We start from the raw sequence: 21,798 nt of genomic DNA, 5'->3' as shown, positions 1-21,798 counted from the left end.
CTTTTGTATTCAAGTGCTTCTCTCTTCCTCAAAGGTTCCCTGCCCAGGCATGTAAATCAGCCTATGGATGAGTGTACGAAGCAATACAGGAAGACATTGAGATTTTGCAGAGTTCCCAGGCCTTCTGGTACCAGTGATGAAACCAGTAAGTAGTGCTTTTCTAAAGGGTATCTGCACTCAATTCTCAGAACTCTGTGTTACCACAGCAACAAGCACAGCAGAACATTGTCAAATTTATCAGTACTCAGCAGTTTGGTACAAGTGGTACAAGTTTGGTACAACCCGTGAATGATGTTGAGCTAGTTGAGCTCTCTATATACAGAACATTACGGAGTTGTCTTGTGTATTTACACTGTGTAAAGTGCAGTGCCAGTTCCAGCCACCCTCTTAAAGGGGGGAGAACAAAAGTTTGCCCACTATAGGAAGAACATGTTGCAAATAATCCAATTACAACAACACCATGGTGGGGTACGGTAACAAAACTGCAACAAGTATGTTCATTAGTTCAAAAACATTTGTGATAGGGGAATTCAGAGTTACAATGTGGGCTGAAAAGTCGATTAGGATAGACATTTGGGTGTGACTCCCAAAACAACTTTTTACTTGGGCACAATTATAGTGGTTCCTGGAGTTGGACTAGTTTGTGGCAATTCTCTGCCTATATTTAGTATCGGCCTACACCAAATAAAAGCAACGAAATAATAGTTGGACAAGCTAATTTTTGTCAGGTCCCTGTATTCCATTTCTATGTGTGCGACATGCAAGAAGCAGGATCATTCTACATCACCTGTTCTGACTTCCAGCAAACGTGTCGCCTGTGACTTTCATGAAGTCAAGATGCTAACAGAGGGGATCGAAAATGAAAAACTATTTTACACTGGTTGTCCCAACGCTTCTGTGACAGCCCATGTTAAGACAATTTATAAATAAATCATAGCAATCTTCTGTTGGTAAAGAAGAGAAACTTCAGATGGATTGGTGCTCCCATAGTACTGTGCATCTAGGGAGCACAGGTGCCTCACACAATATTAGACTGGGCAGAGTCTCAAGAAAATGATGCCTGTTTACTCTCAGCTGTCGTCTTCACTGAGAAAGTCAGCAGCCTGCACTGCGTGGCTGTTGAGGTGGTGCAAGCTGTGTAGCTTCAGCGACGTGCTGTTCTTCAGCCTGTTGGAGAGGGTTGACACACTTTCAGTTACCTCATTCTCATCACATGTCTACTATTCAAAAGCATAATGCAATCAATCTCGGTTACAACAACCTACACACACAATCTGAGTTATAAACTGATATATTACATGCAGCCAAAAAGCTTCGGCTTCTTTTTCCTCATACACACACAATGTTACATCAGGCACCTGCTACGTGTGCATACGACACAAAAATTGTAACAAACGTAACAGGTTTACCTAACCTCCTTTAGCATCACGTCATTGAAAGCAATTTGTGATTTATGCTTGTTTCCACACACCATCACAAACTACAACATTCTTAAAGTAATTGATGATTATTTATTGCTATGTACATGAGTTAGAAGCAAAACCTCTGGTTTTAGGACACTGCTACTTATTAAATGGGCGTAAGGCATCTTCTAGCGGCTACTACAGCGTAATAATGTGTTTCGGGAAGGACAAATCCAAGTTATGCACAGTGGTCAGAGAGATTTGGAGCCACTCCTCTTGAAGAACAGTGGCAATCTCCCTACGTGATGCCAGTAAAGAAAGATGATTCCTCACTCACTCCCCTCGAGGGGAAACAAAATTGGCTCAGGAAACTATAAAAGCCACTGCAGATATTCAACCTTGCGGCGCTCAACAAACCATTTCATCACCAGGGCGATTTCATTTTGATTCAGGCAGGGCCTTACCTTTTGGGTCATCAATTTTCTTCACTATTTTCTGTGCGATAGCCCCACCTGTGGCCTGAACATTGGCATCGGTTCGACTTTCCGAAGCGGTGTGGTTCGCGAGATAAAAAATAAAGAGCATAGGTAGTAAGAACGCGAGTTTCCTTCAGATGCATTTTTTTTGCTACTTTGAAGAGCTCTGTTTTGGCCTTTCTACTACGTAATTACCGTGCTATAGGATATAATCTTGCATGGTAGTTCTTGTCTCTGATCAGCTGAACATTTTATTTAAAAAAAAAAAAAAACAGAAAACCGGTGCCCGTTCCACCTTGCGCAGCTTTTGTCGCCCTGTTTGTGCTAGTCATCTTTGCAACAGCGCAGTAAAATACACGCTAAACGAAAGTGTGCGCACAAAAAGGCCATTTTTTATTTTAACCAACAAATTGTGATCCATGATGAATGATTTGGATTTATTTTTATATAACATTTAGCTCTGGTAAGCACTCCCAGGCTGAGTTATGGCAGTTAGAATCTGCCCCACTCCGCCATGTTCGCCGAACTGATGTGCCACATTGTCGCTTACTATTTACACATATATATCAGTGCACCACGCCCGTATAAGCTACCGCTCGAACGACAACGCAAGTCTAACTTTCAAATAAGAATATATTGAATTCAGATATATTCCTTTTGCAAAAGAGAAAGACAAGTAGCAAAACATTCCAATGCTCAATGCAGTATGCTGGCATGTTTATTTTACACATTTAAAAAGTCACTCTGTTTCAGTATGCGCTTCTTGTGTCGTCCGTGCTGTGGAGACAACACAATACACGTGTTTCGTGCTATACATGCTAGCAGCCATGAATGATACACTGCACATTACACTCAACACAGATTCTCAAAGCACGATAACGAGCTCTGGTTCCCACGACCGGCTTTTATAGACTTTGTTCATATTCCAGGGCAAGGTCACTTTTGTTAGTGTACCTTCGTGTTTTTCGGAGACACAGCTGGACAGGCAAACTTATTTATGGTACTGGGACGGCACTAATGAAAGCGACCCTCTGTGGTGCCACCGGTCTACACCACAGTGCGTCCGTGGTGATGAACTATGTAATCGCAGAGTATACAACTTACATTTCACCATTTTGGTGACGAATTGGTGAAAGTAATAACGAAGAAAAGCGTGCCTTTACAGCTACGTCTCCTTGCCCGCAGAACACCGAAAGAAGTATTTACACATCACACACTATAGTATGCCATATTTCTGATAATGTGAAGTAGTGATGTGTCGTTCGTGGACGAACCCTTCAAACTGAACTAGTCATTTGGGTGAACTGAACGAACTAGTTCAACAACAACCAAAACATTAGTTCCGCAATTCAGTTCATTGGGCCTCGACACCCACAACGCATACGCCACATGCTCTGATACGCTTCCAAGTTTGACATATGCGCCATCTAACGAACATTTTGTAAAGCTAACAAAGCACATGCGCGCTGTGGCCTTGAGTGGCTGTGACGCTGCGCTGAAGTGGACTGAACTGGATGAACTAAAGAACTAAACGACGTCGCGAGTCGTTTTGAAGTACTCGCATAGCCTGCCGTTGCCTGTCAGAACTGCTGCTCGTCCACAGCGCATGCGCTTAAGGAAAAGCGTGGGTGGTGCGGCAAGGCAGAGCCTCAAGTGGACTATGTGAAGGAAGAGAACTGGATGAACTAAAGAACTAAACGATGCCGCGGGACGTTTTGAAGCACTCGCAGGGCCTACCGTTGCTCGTCAGAGAAGGTGCTAGTCCACAGCGCATGCGCTTAAGGAAAAGCGCGGGTGGCGCGGGGAGGGAGAGCTTCGAGTGGACTGTGTGAAGGTGTGAAGGAAGAGAACTGGATGAACTAAAGAACTAAACGATGCCGCGGGTCCTTTGGAAGTATTCGCAGCGCCTGTCAGAACTGTTACTCGTCCACAGCGCATGCGCTTAAGGAAAAGTGCGGGGAGGGAGAGCCAGCAGAGCGGCTTTGGACGCCGTATGGATTGAAGTACTGTGGGCAAGTGAACTATATGAACGACGAACGCTGAACAAGAGTAAATCATTTAGAACTGCTTGCGCTGAGATCGCTCTGAGCTCCTTCTCGCAGTTGTGGACTGCTAGTGGCGCCGTTATGTTCTGACTTCTGGCTGACTGCTTGTGACTGGCACGCCCTGGAGTGGGCACGCTATTTTTGCGGCAATACACTGCAAGCTTCCCAATTTTTTCCCCACAACGCTAGACATTGTACTTTTCTTCAAGCTCTCTCATGCATTTGAATGAAATGAGTTGAAACTGCAGTTACTCTATCACACTTCTGTGTTCTCAAGTTTGCAGCAAGCAGACGTAAGTGATCAGAAATACATGGTTGTAACAGTGAACGACGACGGCACCTTGCATATTGATCTGTGCATTACTTTTCTCGTTAAAAATATACGTAGAAAATTAAAGCAAAATAAAAAAGCGACCTAAAACATTACGTTTGCTATGTTGATGTTCTCGAACCTTTGGAAAACTGAATTGCAACATCATTTTGTTGTATCTCTCTTGGTCGAGCCACTTTAAAGTTTGGGACTATATTACTTGATTGTGTTTAATTGCGAACAGGTGAACGAATGAACTATTCTTTTAGACAGTTCAGTGGAGTGAACTGAACTAAATGAATTAGTTCACAAAAGTGAACTGACTTGCCCATCACTAATGTGAAGTGAGTGCTGAAGGGAGCACTCCGTATATGGTAAGGCAGACATAAAATTATGTCAGCCGGTTTTCCGGGTTTGTTATAAAATGTTCCGCTGATCAGAGACAAGAAGTATCATGCAGGATTATATGGAACTGTAATTACATATAGAAAGGTCGAAGCGAGGTCCATTACAGACCCAAAACAGAGCCCTTCAAAGTAGTGAAAAAATGCACCTGAATGGAACTCGCATTCTTACTACTTACTCTCGTTATTTTTTATCTCGTGAACCACACAGTTTTGGAAAGTCGGACCAATGCAATGTTCATGCCACAGCTGGGGTTATCACACAAAAAATAGCGAAGAAAGTCAGAGATCCAAAAGGTAAGGCCCTGTCTGAATCGAAACAAAATCGCCCACCGGGCATTCTGGATGTAGCAGCCCATTATCATTCTGATACACAACACCACCTACTGAGTACAATGTTTGAATCACTAGATGCACCTGCACCTGAAGCCCCCTAAGAATCCCCCTTGCTATGCCCCAACCTTTGTCTGTTGTTTGGGAGGCTTCATGCAAACTTTGACAGCAACTTGGAATACTTTCAGCATAGCCAAAAGTTTCTCTTAAGTAGGGTTCTTGTTGTAACCAGGATTATCTGCCCTGTAACCAGCCCCCCCCCCTTTATCCCCCCCTTTAATTCTCAATGGCCTTGGCAGCACTTCCTGCATGTGCAGTGAGCATGTACTGCATGTGTGCTGCCAAGGCTATTGAGAATAAAGGCACAGAGATAAAGGGCAGACTGAGAGTATAGTGGTAAATGTGCTATGCTCATACTACCTTGGTAGGCAAACGTAAAACATAAGAAAACCATATCACCAGAGTTGAAAGACTGAAGAGGAGATTTTGCCCCTAGTACCTGGATAGTTCCAAGGTTGTCAGAAGGAAGATGACCTTCCCTGGAGCTTGTTTATGATTGAGAAGGAAGAGAAAAAGAATAAGAAAGAAATATGGTTGTTAGTTTGAAGCTTAAGACCATGCCACCTACACAGATCACAACCACCACACACCGAATTAAAGTTTGAGTTTCAAATTGTAAGAAACTTTGCTATTAAGTGTGGTTGAGCCACCAGCAGTTAATTAATGACAAGGATTAGCACAAAATGAGAAAGGATGCAATTAGACATGCGCAAATAGAGCTCCTGACTGGCCTTTCAGAGTCTCGGGAGACGTAGAAAGGGTCCAAATTGTCGAGCAGTCCATATTTTTAGTCAATGGCAAGATCCTACTTTTTTTTTTTTGCTAGAGTCTTATTCAAAACTCTCAAAGTGGATTTAAAAAATGTCCATGTGTGTCCATGTCCATGGAAAAAATGTCCATGTCCTTGGGAATGGGACAATGCATCATGACAAATTTCTGGTAGCGTAGTGTTGTCACTGTAGACATTCACAAGCGTGTTGACGACTGCAAAGATTGTCGTGGAGGTTGGGGTAGCGTCACCAATATCCATATTCCTGTCACTGTCGCTGTCTGAGCCTTTCGCTGGTAAGTCAAGAACTTCACAAATTATGTCATCTGTTAGTTTGGTGCAAAATTCAATGTAGCTGTCAATGTTAGGGTACATATCAGTTACATCAGGGGGATTGTCATGCCAGAGTCGTGAAGGTTGTCACTAAAGGTGGGCCGTCAGTGTTACCATCACCATGCCAGGTAATGCATTGTCTACTGCATTGTCTTTCAAAAACTCAGCATGGCAAAAGCTGCTCGCCGCAGTAGTGTCCTTAACGGCATTGAAATACTGTTGATGTCATGATAATCATAAATAATAATAATATTCAAGTCATACTGATAATCTATTCCTCGAATTGAAACTATATACATATTTTGTGAATTGAAATATATATTACACAAAATAAACTAAGAACCCTCCTTCGCGTACTAAAATGGGATATGTTGTAAACTTGCAAGATTAACCAGGAGTTACAATGTCAATCAGGATCTCCCCTACTGACTAGTTTGGGCAGTTACATTGAACACCTTGTGCCCATTGAACATTTTGTCCAGCTTCTTGACAGATCCCTCGAATGCGGCATAGATAAGGTTAGATGCGTTCTGTACAGGGAGGGTCTTGACGTCCCTGAATGCCCAATCTCCATTTGGTTTTCCAACGACTAGGCAGTTCAGAGCGAGAGTTAGCCAATCATTCTGATGATATACAGACACCGTGGAACCATGGATAGAAACGTATAGAGGGTCCCCCAGTAATGATACAGTAGATCAGGGAATGGAAAACAGGTGTGCCAGGAGCAGACATCCCAGAGATTTTGGAAAAGGTGCCTATAATGGTCATGTATTGAGAGGGGTCGCAGGAAGGCAGAACTGATTATGGAGTGTGTGGTCCATATGCTTTGGACATGGAGACTGGAGGTGTCACCTACAAGACGTCATTTCATATCAACCAACAGACCTAAGAGTTGCATTTAGCTGCCAGAATCATGAGGTCAGTCAGCAGAGGAGTCAGCAGAGGTCAGTGCACAGAGGCAACCAGACGAGTGAGTGAACACAGAAGCAGCTCTTGAAGTACAGAGATATCGATAGTTGTGATCAACTGAGTGTACTTTTGGTCGCCCAGTTCTGCTGTGACCAGTTGCTACAAGCTGCACTGAGTGGTTACCTTCTGTTTAACACACGCACAGTTTACACACTATGCCACAGAAATACTAATACACTTTTACATAGTTGAAAAAACAAAGGTTTCTTTCCTCAACTTTTTGTTTATTGGACAGTAGAATATTTGACAGAAAACACAGCTATATATACACACTGATTGTTATCTATTGAAATGCATTCAAATTTTGCTTTATAAAATTCAAAAGCGGCATTTCTGCTATTTGTATTCACTGACAAAAACGTTAAGCAACTGCCGATGTCTACAAGAAATGCTTAGAGAGAAAATCATTTTCTGTGTCAGAAACAGAAGCAACCACAAACAGCACAAACAGAAGTGGAGGCCTACCTTGTCTGCAGGTGTTCAATTTGAACTTGGAGAGTTTCCACTTGTTCTTGCAGTTCATCGTTAGAGCGCTGCAGCTTGCGAATATTGTTGGTTGAGCTGTCTACCTGGTACGGACATTAAAAAGAAAATACAGCCAATATGCACAATAATCTCTTCAGAAGCAGCCTTACTTCATCTTCAGCAGCTGCTAACTCTCGTTTGAGCTCCTCAATACGACCTCGTAATTTCTTCACTTCAACTTCATACTGCTCAGAACGTCTCAGCTCATGTAGCAACTCTGTGCTTTTTTCTTGTAGCACCTTCTTGAGCTTGCAGTGTGCATGCTTCAAGTCGCACAATTCCTGAGGAAGCAAAATGATGTGTGATAGGGTGTACGCTAAGAAAATGAAGAGTTGCTGGAAGCACCTTGTTTTTTTGTTGAAGCTCAACTTGCAGTGCAGTATGGTCAACATCATTAAGAGACTGCTCTGAGCAATGCTGGAGTTGCTCCTCCAATTCTCTCAGCGAAGCTTTCAAGCTTTTGTTGTCTCGCTCCAAGGCTAGCTTCTCCGTTTCAAGCCGCTCTCGTCGTCCCCATTCTGCAGCATTTTCACCCTGCAACCTCTCCAGCTAGAGAACATTGACAAAACACTATTGCTCACGATGAAGAAATTTGTTTGGAATGTTAGTGTAACAATTCTTTGCAAAATTAGCTTTTAATGTGCCAGCCTGGAACAGAATTTTGCCTAAATCTCCATCAACACACCGTGAGACTGTGCTTTTTAAACTTTTCTACATGTATATCTTTTAATGAGTTTAGTTTAGTTATTTGAGTTTGAAGTTAATTGTACACTAGGCAACTGTGCACAGGACTAATTTACAAAAGTACGTTCCTCCACAGCGTTAGGTTAATTTTACACAATAAGGCAACCCACCTGGGACCGAAGCTCGGTAAGTCTCTGATCCAGGCAGGTGCGACCACTTGCCTCATCTTCGAGGTCCATTCGAATGCAATCCAGTTCATCTTGGTGCTCTGCCCTCACCTGGTTCAGCTAGAAACAGGAAATATTTCACATAACAAATGGAACATAGTACAAACACATAGCATAAAACATAACGGTGATACAGCAAACTATATTTAGTTTATGCCTTATAACTAGACCCCGGATTCCTAGTCAAATGCCTATTTTTTCGTGTGGTTCTAATAGTGCCTTTCCAATACAGGAGCACGAACTGGGTGCTGGGGAGCCTCCTGTATCGATTTGATAGTGCCTATAAATGCCTATTCAGGCGGTGGTGCTAATTTTGGTGTAGATGCCTAAAACTCTGATTAAACATTGAAAAATGCCTATAATGGCCCTAAAGCGGTAGTGAAACTCCGTTGTCCAGGCGAAATTGACATTGGTCACATCGCACGTCCTTTTGAAACCATGAATCACTCGAAAGAAGCAAGCATCTAAAAGGTGCTGGAATGTATGCCGAGAACCTAAAATCGGTTACTCGGTACAGTCGCTAGTCGTTCTTTCTCTCGCTTCCAGCATTGTGTTGTTTCGTGGGTCGTCATTATAAAATATTAGGCACATTTCGTAACGGTTTTGTCGCAATCTAGAACTCGCACCGCTATTGTCTGTTTACATCTAGAAGAGCCCCCGAAGCCTTTTTTTTTTATTTCGTCGTTGTCTCTTTCTTTACAATGAATCTGACACACTGTAAAATGGTGAGGAGGCGGTGTAACGTACGAAGGTAAGTACAGGTCCTGGCCAAGTCCTATAGTTTGGCAACCTGAGGAAGCTGCCTGCCTCGCGATTAGTCAGGGCCATAGGTACGCGAGCAAAAGTGACGCCGCGTCCAGTGTGAGCAGACTTGATCCCCCATATTTGCCTGCCATTGTGAGTCTTGTGGTAATGCCGAAAACAAAATCTAGAAAGCTAAGCTTAAAAAGTTCAAGGACTACGAAATTTGCGCATTAGACCAAAGTCTCTGATGCTCGAAACCCATCTCGCATATCGCCAGTAGGCTGCCCGTGACAAGTCCTTCTGAGTAGTGTCATGGAACCGGTGGCAATGGCTAGAAGCATTGTAACCATAGTAAGATGATAAGTTTTGCATTTCGTGCGGCAAAAAGATTAGAAAACCACTCACAACTCCCATTTACGGTATTGTTCTTGCGGATGGAACTGATTTATTCATATTGTTTTTGCCCTTTCAGAGCTACAGATGAAAAAAATCAACAATTTGTAGTGCCTATAATGCCATTTTTAGTCCCCAAATCAGGATTTTTAGCACCTTTTATAGGCGCCTAAAACAAGGTTTTTTTCGTGCCTAAAAATCTGGGCTCTACTTATAACTTACAGGTTAACTTGTACATATATATACAGGGTGTTGCACGAGAGAGTGACCCCTAATTATTAAAAAGAAATCTACGTGAGATAAAAATTGGAAACCTTCTGCACGACACTTGTGAGGGTTTTTTCTACCCAAACAGGTGGAGTATACCTCATTAATTAGCTTAATTGAACTAAAAAAATTTGCCAAGGGATGATAACGTTTTTTGCATTAATTAGAATGCTCATGGCCACAAGACAATATTTCAGTCACAAATACAGGATCTTTCACAATGTTTCCACAAAAATTTGACACCCGAAAAGTCTTTTTTTTTCACATGTAATGAGAACATGTGGATACTTCCTAGGTTGTTTTTTACTTGTACCCTGCGCGCATTATGATCTTTGTTGTCAATGCGCCATTAAACTCCAATCATCATCATCAACTTGTACCCTGCTGAGCAGTTCAGTTGGCAGATTTAAAAACAATACACTGCTTATGACAAAAATAAACCATTAATGCATGCAACAACAAAGAAAAAAAGAAATCTAGGTGCAGGCATTCTAGAAGCAACAAACTTGATTTTTGTGAATATCAGACTGCCTCGGTTGTAGTTGTGGAGAAGAATGGGCACGAGTGAAAAATCTCTGAGCTCAAGTCAGAGCTGAGTCTCAAGTGTCTGAAACCAAATTCTGCTGCTAGAACAGATTTCATAATTGGATTACCAAGAATAAAGCTTATCTGCTGTGAATGATTAAAACTGCTCATAAGTGTGTAATTGACAATCCTTACAGTGGCCATTTGACAGCAAATTAGAGCCTCGTCGCATCTTTGTGAGGTTCCACATATAGCTTAGAACTGTGAATGCAGAAATATCATGACAGTGATGGGTGTAGGGTTATAGCATTTCATTTCACAACAAGCGGGAACATTAAAAAGTTTTTCATTCCTCTGTTATTCACATTTTGGTGGTTGTTATGGCAAGGTTCTTGTAACAGCTGTAATGTGCTCCATGAAGGAGAAACCTGTTGCGGTATCCCAAAGACTTTTTGCACACTTAGCAGTCTTTATCAGTGATACTGTGTTCGAATGTTTTGCCTCCCTCTAGCAGGAAAGTAGGAAATTTCCCAACATATCAGTTCGGAAATTTCCTACTTTGCAGGAAGAACAAGAATATGTGCATATACTGATCTATGGCTTTCATAGCCCAATATCTGCGCACACCGGATGGAATATTTATTCTGTCCAGTTAGGACAGGTTGTCTTGCATATGCCTAGCAAATTTGAGTGCTTTTTCAGAAAATGATTTTACTTCGTAGCAGACAACATGTGAATGGACACCAATACATAATTGATATAATATATTATTTCCCAAAATTCGAAATAATCAGTGTCATCAAATATATCTGCTTTGAGAAGATGATGCATAATGCCAAAATACTAATCATCATCAATGCTAGTAGAGTCGACCCCCATTTATCCGGACGGTGCTGTTCCCGGCGAAATCGTCCGGATACCGGAGCATCCAGATAAATGAAACGACCGAATAGAAACGTCCTACAGAGCAAGGTTTAATTAAAACACAGAAATCTCGTCAATGACAGCTGTTACATAGTAGTGTAGGCACTCGATTCCTGCAAACCTTTGCTAAGTGCATAGAGTTGAGCCACGCTGTTGCGCTGCTCGAAGAATGTCAGTGCGGTCGCAAAGTGTCAATGTCGGAGCCTTGTTTCTCACTGGCGTCATTGGCACCGACTTGCTGCACATCATCAGAGGCAACAGCAGCAATGACACCGTCATCAGTCATAGCTGCACACGCGTCATCATCTTTATCAACAGAAACCGCAGCATCATCTACGGCAGTCGCAGTGAGCCTCTGCATCAGGGATTGCAGCTCAGCTAGGGGAATGTCTTCATCGGCCAACGGGCCGTAAGCAGCAGGCCCTCGGGTTAGAGTTCTCCCCTCTAGAACCGGAGAGTTGCTCGAGATATTTCCAAATGACTCAACTGGTCAACGTGACCCAACGCACACAAATAGAAAAGGGGGTCATCGTGCATGGTTGTCTCCCCTACGGAGGAATGTAGGTCCCTGACGTGTGACGGGAATAACCCCCAAACAGTGAAAAGGATGACGAAGCGGGGTCAGCGTCTCCTCTTACCCACGGTAGTCCGGATAGCTGAAGCTGGATTACAAGAATTTTCGACTTTCGTTCCCTGGAATTCTTGTCCGAGTCCGGAAGCTGAAGTCCGGATAAACGAGAACAAAATACGTGGAGGAAAATCCGTTCCCGTGCCTTTTGTCCGGATACCGCGGGATCCGGATAAATGAAGACCGGGTAAACGAGGGTCGACTGTATAAAGATCCTCTCTCACCTCCTTCAGTGTATTCTGTCTTGACTGGTGCAGCTCATCATGTTTGGCTTTAAGTTGAGCTAACTCAGCTGCCTGCTTTTCAAGGTTTTTCTGTAGCTGACTCCTTTCTCTGCATTAAAAAAAAAAAAAAAAATCAAGTAAACAATCCCTGATACCAGACACTGACAATGTGATTCAGCACAATATAACTAGGGCCTGACTTTTTAGGGTTATACCGAATTACACTCGATAGTATTTACCCCCCACCCCCACCCCACCCCGATCCAAATAAACAAAAACAGGGTTTAACCCGATATTTCCAGGAAAACTGCTGCGCCAAGGGGATCTGAGGTCATTACAACTAACACAGGACTATGGAAACTGTTGTAAATGCATAAATATGTCCATACAAACTGTCAAAACAGAGACCTTGCTACCTTTTAGATGCATGAACTAAATATTGATACTCTGTGTCTACTGGTGTGTCACGTGTATTATGCCACATAAACCAAATATTTACACCTGATTCAATCCGATTCAACCAGAATTGGGTTGAGTCAGGTTCACTTCAACCCGATTACACCCGATTACACCCGATTACACCCGAATTATTGAAGCGAAATGTAACCCGATATTTACACCCCCGATGTTGCTGAAAAATATAAACCAAAAAAGTCGGGCCCCAAATATAACACGTCTTCCTTAACACTGGATGTAAACACCAATTTGTTCTCCCTCACACAAGCAAATACATGTATGACTATACTGACATGTTCTGGAAAGTCGCATATGATAGAGTGCCTTCGCATACAAAAGGCTCTACATAACACATACAACACTTTACTAATTCGGGTCAAATCGGGTTTAAACCGAAAACGTCCGGCTCTATGTATGTACCATCTAATTTTTCCATTTCAAACATATTCCACAAATCTAGGTGGTACTTTTCAGTGTGCAAATTGAATCTGCACACAGAAAGGCCTTTCTGTGTGCAGATTCAAGCTTTTGCAATTGTATGGATTCAATTCTGGAACTACAGTTGTGTTCATGTTTGCTTTCATCTTTAATATCTGAGAGCGCATCTATTGCACAAAAAGAGGTAAATGACATCTGTTAGGCTTATGCTCTTCAAGTATTATTTTTATGAGGAGATGAAGAAATATCAGGAACTGTCCCTACTGCACTGCAGATGCAGCTCTGAAGTTGAACATGAATATAATAGTGCTGTACAATGATAGCTAGATTTGTTTCACAAGTATCAGGTCAAGGCTTTGATCTGGTAGAGCTGGTCGGACCCTAACCCTGCAGTACATGTTGAAATACATCAAGTTCACTAAAAACATAGCTGTGACAGCCTACATGTTTTCTTAATTTTAATTACTTCCCTTCAGTATTGATGGTTATTATTATTTCTTTGTTTGTTATCCCTTATAATAATTTCAAACTTACATTAAAAATTTGCCGCATCCGATATATGGTCTCTAGGAAACTATCACTAAAACAAAGTATCTTACTTATGCTTGCACAAGCCCCTTCTTTCTTAGCCAGCAGCGGAAGAAAGGTGTTGAGGATCAAGCTACAAAAAACAGCTATTCCTAACGAGAAACCTCCAGCACTAGGTTCAAGAAGAGCGTACATGCAACAGGCCCACTTTCACCCTTTCACTAGTATTCTTTTTAGCTACCCCTTGAAAGACTGTCACGGTACTGCAACTGCACGGTACATGCATTCGTGCAATGACGGATCAGTACAAGGAAAGGAACTCATCGTGCAAAGCAAAGACAAGTTTGGAGTGTTCAAAATATAGTATTCAAAGGATATACTCACAGCCTTTCTGAATGGAGCATTTTAACTGCTTCCTCAAGCCTTAGCTGAAGTAAGGATGCCTTCTGGTCAGTCACATCAGAGCCTTTTTGCCCGTTACTAGCTTCTTGGTCAAGCAACCTCTCAAAATACTCCAAGTCACAGGTTGATGCATTTGAAGGTGCCACTGGTGTAGATGACGGTGCGGACAGTGGTGGAACGTCTTGCTGCGGCAGGCGGTGCTCCTCTGTTATCCTGAATACGACCCACTACAGCTCAGAGGAATTTTAACAGAACCTACATCACAATTCACAGTAAGGTAATGTAAAAGTAATGTAAAGTAAATATAAAGAAGAAAGAACGAGAGCTCGAAGCTCTTATACCCTATTTATTTAAGCACGGCTCAAGAATGCAGAGGCTGTTTGCGTTGCTTTTAAAAATAAAAGCAGCTGCCCTACTATACAAACAGCCTGGGTGACGATCATTAACATTACACAAAATATTTCCATAACATACTCTCTGACAGGACACAAGAGCCAATTAAATCAACAGATATGCTCATGGGTATTGCCAACAAATTAAGTGTGGGAATGAGGCAAACAAGTCCGGAATTTCCCAAAGGGCAGGAGGCAGTTTATTGCTCGGCCATCAGACCCGAGAACTGAGATCAGAATGATCAAAGAATTTCACGCTCGCGCTCTGCGATGCTGGAGGCGCAACCACTTCATCCTCCGCCGAGAGGCGCTACATAAGGAACAAAACAGCAGCTACACAAAGCATGTAAGGTTTTGACCTAGCACTACAAATACTGAACACTTGTGTTTGTATGCAGGAGACATATTCCTTATATTATACCAGACCCAATCCCAAATACCCTCAGACTAACAGTGCCGGCACAAAAACATTCATCCCTGCCTTAACAATTCTTTTGCATGTTCCTCTTCATAAATATTTATTTGTACGCATGCACACCTTTCTCCTTACAACGCAAATCAACTTGCGGACCTAATGCATTCACTACGTAATTTAACTAAAACTAACTAGCCTAAAATGGTCATCATACCCCTTGTGCTGTTACCACAGATTATCAAGCACCCATTAGATTAGAGAGGTCATCTAAACACTGTCCTGGCTCATGACTCTATTTTGCATACACATTTCTTCCTCAGATATGTTTTGCAAAAACATTACTACTTCGTACGCTTTGCTCCTTTGCAGCTCGCATTCATTATGCATTTTGCTAGTAACTGCAGTTTGATTCAGCACTTTTGTACCATTTTATTTACGTTTGGATTGAACCATATGGTCCACTTAAAGGGGTTGCAACAGGTCATCCCAGGTTATCCCAGATAAATGTGAAAGACGGTTATTTGCATGATGTGAACCAGCATTGAAAGTTTCACAGTGAAGAGGGTAATAGAAGCGGGGGAAATGGGCACCGTGAATACCGAAACTTGTGTGGCTCGGACATCACAGCAGCCCTCGCCGCCGCTAGTGAGGCAGCGCACAAGAAGTAACGTGCTTACGGCTGCCAATAGGAATGGACGCAACTCTGAGCTCTGTGACGTCTGCGCTTTGCTCGGGAGTGTGTTCGAGGGCTTGCACAGTAGACTTCCGTTAATACGACTTACGATAATTCGTTTTTTTTTCTTAATTCGATCGAATTCGAAGGTCCTGTCAAATGCCCTTATGTTTCTATTGATAAAAAAGTTCATTATTTCAAACGTGAAAGCAGTCCACATTGTATAATTCGACCGATGCATCCGCGAACCAGGCACCCGTGTCGCACTGCATATAGAAACAGAAAAGTTCGCCCTAAAGCTCAGGTGGCACATGGCAACTGAATAGTACCGATCCGCACCGATAACCATGAGTTTTAGTGCATAGTCTACTAGCGTGCACTATCGTCTTTGCGTACGTAAGGTATAGCATTGGTGGTTCTGCACACGCGCAAAACGTAGAGAGGTTCGCGCATTGCACATAATCATCATGCTATCCCTTACATACGCAAAGGTGATAGCATATGATGCACTAAAACTCAATGCATCTGGTGGTGGTTCAGGCGAGTCGCGGGCGAGGAGGAAACGTCTCCTTTCTCGTTTTTTCTCACAGTTTTTTGTTTGACATTTCACCGGGCTTTCGTTCGGAGTCTGTTGGTGGAACAAGAATCCGATATACAACGTGCGCAAGATGGCGGAAGTGAAACTGAAGATGATTTCGCGTGAAACGTGAAGACTATTTGTTTTCAGATGCACGTTTCAAGCGCAAGGGACAGCAGACGATCGCACAAAAGTGACACTGACCTCGTTCATTTTCCCGCCTATTCTTTAATTCGACCTTCGGATAATTCGATCAAATTTCACGTTCCCGTCAGGGTCAAATTAATGGAAGTTTACTGTATCTCGCTAAGTATGACATGTAGAAGAGCAATTTTTTTTTCCTCAGTATTCTGGCATGCAGTACAATGCGTCCACGATGTAATGAACCACATCTATAAAAGTGTCTCAACCCCTTTAATAATCATCTTAAAAAGAACCATTAATTGACAAAAATCACTAGTGCTGCTGCACTTTATTTTGCATACGTTAAGCAATTACAACCCTGCAGCACAAAAACTTTATGTAGAGAAAGGTTTACACAAACCGTAAGTAGTCAATCTCCCTACGCAGTTTATCCATTTCTGACTCCATCTCTTGCTTGTCGCGACGTAAATTGGCTGCCTCTTTGGAACATGACTCCACCTTTCCTCTAAGCAACCTGGCTTCTTCTCTTGCCTTATTGCGTTCTATACGAACCTTACTCCATTTCTCACGCCAGTTGGCTGTACAGTCCGACCACCTGTATCAAGCAGACCGTCATTATCAAACGATACATGCACATGCAAAAGAATATATCATTCGTTTCTTGTGCTCGTAAGTCACCAACTTGAAAGATGCCATTCCAAATGGCTTTTTGCCCAATATGCACATTTAGACCTTATCCAGAAGAATGGATGCTTGAGAAGCATTACATTAGACACTCACTTTCATGTGGAATATGATATATTATTCACAGCCTTTCTCAATCTTCATCACTTCCTTTGAGTATTGATGGTTATTATAATTTCTTTGTTTGCTATCTCTTATAATGATTTCCAATTTACGTTACTGAACTACTTAATATCAAGACTCCAAACTGCCTGGTTGCAGGCTTAACAAATCTAATTTGGTTATGACAGTTGCGCTGATTGAAACCAAGCTGGAAGCCGTCTGAACCAATCTGAGGAAACGGGTTAGAATATATTCATTCGGTGATATGCTTGGATTATGCTGAACAATTTGTTCATCTTGCAATACCAAGTGCAATGCAAATGGAAGGAGGCTACCACTTCTGACCTATTTTTTTTGGTTGTGGATCCGTTTGAAGTCGAAAAGTAGGTGTGGAAGAAGGGGGACAAAGGAAGAAGGAAACTGGAAAAAGCCGTATGGCTGCCACGTGGGCCTTGGAAAAATCGGAGTTTATCGGATAAATCCGATTTTTTGCAAAAAAACATCGGAGGGAGCTTATCGGAGTTTGTCGGATAAATCCGAAAAGGCTGAGGCCTATTCATAGGTCATCATGATTTTTCTCAGATATAATATGAACCTCTGAAAACCTGCACAGTCCGCAGTGTCCGTCTCCAGAAAAAGAGGTGAGGGGTTGCACGCTTTGACCCCTCCCGCTGGAAACACTTTGCCCCTCCCTTCGGAAAATCATAGATTGAGAAGTTACCCATCAAAAAGAACTCGTTACAAGTTAAGTTACCGTGTGCAAAATGTAACTAAGTTAATAACGAAGTTCTTCTGCCTGAAATGTAACTCGCAGTTACTGAGTTACTTAACAAAAAGAACGAGTTACTTCCAAGTTACTTCGGACGCAAAATAGCATTACGCCGCGCTTGTGAGCAGTTGAGTTAGACCTTGAGTTGCCTGCGGAGGAGTGCAACACGCTTAGATCGTTTTCGTTTATGTCCAACAATAGACATCTCCCTGTTTGTAAACAAATGACGTCATAGTGTTCGACAGCGCCACAAATTTGGTAGAACTGAACTACGCTCGACGCTAGAGGTGAACTAGGTCGCACACGAGAGCCACGGTCTTGAGGGGATTGCGATATGGTCCCTTAAAGGAACGCGGCGCTCGGTCCTGCTTTTCTTTCAATGGGAGGCAGCGAACAAGTGCCCGTTCGTGAACCTAGCCCTCTCCTTCCAATTTGTTTCGGTTTCCGTCTGTCTGCCGATGTCATGATGACGTTTCTCTGGTAGAGGTCTACTCGAACGCTTTGCATCTTACTCCCTGTGGGCGCACAATAGTTCAGCTTCATTTCAATGGCAGCGGTTCTTACTTCCTCAATAAAATACTGTCATTGATTGAATATCACGTTTTATGGCAAAAAATGCCATAAAGGAACCGGAGAGAAAGCAAGAAACTATGTGGACGTGAGTGAAAAGCGAGTTAAAAGTAACTTGGAACTTAACTTAAGTTACTTTGGCAAAGTTACCTGAAAAAGGAACAAGTTCCTCTGAAAGTTACCACGGCGAAAAAGTACCGAGTTAAGTTACAAGTTACCAAAAAAAGGAACTTAGTTACAGTAACGAGTTACTTGTAACGAGTTACCTCGAACTCTGCGGAAAATATCCTGGGAACGCCCATGATCTACATGGAATGCCTAGCAGGACACCCTGCTCAGTGGCAAATGAGGGTCGTGTTTACAAGCAAGAAACATGAACAAAATTTGTCTGCATGATAAACGAGTGCAATGGAGAGTCTTCTGTGTAGTGTTGTCCTGTCTCCGTTGCACTCGTTTATCGTGCATTGTAACTACCAACAAGCCAAGTCTGTTGCTATTTTGAAAATTTGTCGATTTGGTGCACAGTTAACAAACAGACATGTGATGAAACTATGTTAGCAGTTGCACCGATGTCTGCTTATTTTAAAATTTACACGCAACATCTGGTTAAGAGGGCCACCCACCAGTCCTCAGTGGATGCCACACCAGACAGGGCATTGGTCTGTCCTACAGCAGCAAGATTAACTTAAAGGGACAGTGGCATCCTGAAACCCATCTATGAAACCGATACCACGGCATTGGCCGACAATCTACTTGGCTAATTTTTTCGTCAAAAAAGTGCTTAGATATTAAATAAACAAATTTTAAAGATCAGCACTGCTTCCGCAGCTGCAGAGGCTCCAGCGGCGTGACATCACTCCCTAACCGGAGGAGTGAGAGGCCGGCACTCAGAGGGGAAAGGCGCCATCGAGACGCCCGTACGGCCAAGGCATTCCTTTTCTCAAGGTCGTGCTTTGATTGGTGGTGTAGGGAATGACGTTTTTGCCTTTTTCCAGAGGCAATTCCGGCATGCTCTCAACATCCGGCGTTTGCTCTCGTCATGTATTCCATCGAATAACAGTCAAGCTATGCCACTATTTTGCGTGGGATTTTCAATACCGTGGTCAGTGGTACACGAGCAATAAAATGACACTATTCGCTCAGAGATCGAACGGTGTCAGCGTGCTGCGAAAAACTGAGAAGTATCATAGTGTGGACGCGTCGTCTGCTTTTACACGTTTATTCAGAGTTCAGTGCAATAGGTAGAGCATTGGGAAACCGAACAGTATCGTACCACCGCCGCACGTGTGATCTTCCGGTGAATATACATGAGAATTACGGAAAACCACCATCAACTCCGAACATTGGCCCGAGTGTTATCCACACTAGAAAGGTGACAGTGTCGCCCCCTGTAGGTCGATCTCGCAGCGAACAGTTTCGAAATAGACTGGGACGGATGCAACCATCCCTTTAATGAAAGCAACAACAATAACAGCTTTATTTTGAGATGATGAATGAGGAGTTTCAGGACTTTAATGTACAAAAACGGTTCCACTACTTACCAACGCATAGTTTTCTCCATCTGGGCAGCCCTTGCTCGTGCTTCTTCGAGCTCCCGGAGCTGCAGCTCCTCTTTGGCTTCCCATTCAGCATCGTACGGCCGATAACATGCACTGTCGCGCTTGGCGTGTGACATCTCCCTTTCAATTCTGAACTAGGAGGGCCTAAAGGATAAGTACGACATTATATTTCAATGTAGGAGCCTAATATACTATATCTACCTTCATAGGTTACTACCAATCCCTGTCATGGGATTCGGTGGAGTACACAGGGATGTCAACATCTGATATTTGGAACAAACACCTGCAAGGAAAACGTGTATATGACAACTTAAACGGAAATACCAAGATTGATTTTTGTTTGTCTGTCTCCCAGTGCACTCATGTCCTTTGTGCATTATTTCAGTGAAAGTACAGGGGGCTAAGACGTGTGCATAGCTGGAGCTGAGCATGATACACTAAAGGTTTACACTGAATATGTGCATAAGTGTGCAGGGGGAGGAGGGTGGTCAAATTGTCAAGATTTTTGCAAGCCCCATGGTATACACTGAAGCTGCTTTTACAGATATGTATCGTTTTTTTTTTAAATTCTGCTTTAGCATTGAAAACCAACTGTAGCTATCAGCGGTGCACAGACGCGGACAGATGGAGAAAGAACAGCAGGAAGAAGTAGGTGGGGGGGGTTAGTATATGTCCTGTGCCAACTTGAGGAGGAACTGTGCTGATATTAGTCTGCCAGAAAACCCAGAGAAAACCTCAGACAGCACAGCCGGTGCCGCGATTCGAACCCATGTCGCTTCCCAGTCTCGGCGTGGAAAGCGATCATCCTAACCATTGTGCCACAGGAGCTGGGATATGTATCTTTGGTGCTTCAGAAATAAAAATGAAATAGTTGAAGTATACAAGCTTCCTGGCTTTGCCCACCTTGGTCATGGGCTCTGTAATTTTTTGTACATTTCTACAACTGATGCCTATATCACTGCACTTCTTGAGACCCAGAGCCATGTAGTGTTATGGTCAACTAAGCTGGTACAGTGTTGTTTCACGATAGGTAGTGAAGTTTCAAATAGTCCTTAGGATTGCATCGGTAAGAGCACATTCTTTTGTCTATAACTGTGACCAGTTTACCAACTGGGAAAGGTCGAATGCTTTGTGTGTTGTACAAATATGGCAACATACTGAGAGTAGCTTAAATCATCTTGAATATCTGCATAAACTTCACAGGATATGTGCCAGCACTGACAAATAAAACTAAATAGATGTACGTATTGCACGATCAGTCAGTAACGACGTAGTAAACGTCCCTCATGTGAATCGCTGCTGCTAAACTGTGTGACAGCGACGCAAGTCTTAACGTTACATATTCGTTCCCTTTAAAAGTAAATAACGGGAGCGGCAGTACAAAGACAACATTGTAATGACATACAAAACACTTGCCACACCAAATGAGTGTCCAGAACTGCGGTGCAATACCTATGTATCATTGGGGTTACCACCAGTTACCACTGTCACCGGCAATGGTTCAATGAACTTCATGCTGTAACGTTGTTGGTATTGTGACATCTGGCGCTTGATGCAACATTTTGAAACGCTGTAACGCTACCAGGCGAAACCAATGATGATTTATGGCCTTCGACTGAGGATAATACCAACGCTACCCCAGCATTGCAGTGTTACCAGTGCGTCGCTGCAAGACCTTGCCAACCTTGCCTTGCCACTCAAACCTCAATCCAAGATCAAAACAAGGTGGGAGAGGGAAGAAGTGGAAGCAGTGGTAGGTGGGAAGGGTGGAAGCGGCGGAAGCGAAGCGAAACAAAGATGTGAAAGAGAGAGAGATGTGCTACACTCTCGACCACAGTCCTACAGC

At 42.9% G+C, this 21,798-nt stretch overlaps 1 protein-coding gene across 4 annotated transcripts; it reads right to left on the bottom strand.

Annotated features, from left to right (window-relative positions):
- Positions 1-217: 217 nt before the first annotated feature.
- LOC135378048 (coiled-coil domain-containing protein 102A-like) lies at positions 218-21,761 on the bottom strand. Of its 4 annotated transcripts, none has more exons than XM_064610888.1 (12): positions 21,405-21,760; positions 20,154-20,235; positions 19,935-20,096; positions 16,669-16,863; positions 14,050-14,280; positions 12,244-12,352; positions 8,482-8,598; positions 7,973-8,176; positions 7,738-7,908; positions 7,568-7,671; positions 5,471-5,516; positions 218-1,167 (listed from the first exon to the last, which is right to left on the bottom strand). In XM_064610888.1, the coding sequence occupies exons 3-12, from the start codon at positions 20,066-20,068 to the stop codon at positions 1,096-1,098; spliced, it is 1,383 nt and encodes a 460-aa protein (XP_064466958.1). In that variant the 5' UTR covers positions 20,069-20,096; positions 20,154-20,235; positions 21,405-21,760; the 3' UTR covers positions 218-1,095. The 4 variants fall into 4 exon arrangements, with proteins under 4 accessions (XP_064466958.1, XP_064466959.1, XP_064466960.1 ...); XM_064610889.1 differs by having other exon boundaries at positions 7,973-8,161; XM_064610891.1 differs by having other exon boundaries at positions 1,093-1,167; positions 5,431-5,516; positions 21,405-21,761.
- Between the last annotated feature and the right edge of the window lie 37 nt (positions 21,762-21,798).

The sequence above is a fragment of the Ornithodoros turicata genome, chromosome 1 (genome assembly GCF_037126465.1).
Source record: "Ornithodoros turicata isolate Travis chromosome 1, ASM3712646v1, whole genome shotgun sequence".
NCBI classification, from domain to species: domain Eukaryota; kingdom Metazoa; phylum Arthropoda; class Arachnida; order Ixodida; family Argasidae; genus Ornithodoros; species Ornithodoros turicata.
This window is presented reverse-complemented; position numbering and strand designations above follow the sequence as displayed.

What these genes read in the sequence shown, in the direction of transcription:
- LOC135378048 (XM_064610888.1), bottom strand. Translation starts at nt 20,068, where the DNA reads ATGTCACACGCCAAGCGCGACAGTGCATGTTATCGGCCGTACGATGCT. An exon ending in ATGGAGAAAACTATGCGTTG is followed by an intron (nt 16,864 to 19,934) that starts GTAAGTAGTGGA and finishes TGCTTGATACAG; the next exon opens with GTGGTCGGACTGTACAGCCA. An exon ending in TTACCGAGCTTCGGTCCCAG is followed by an intron (nt 8,177 to 8,481) that starts GTGGGTTGCCTT and finishes AATGTTCTCTAG; the next exon opens with CTGGAGAGGTTGCAGGGTGA.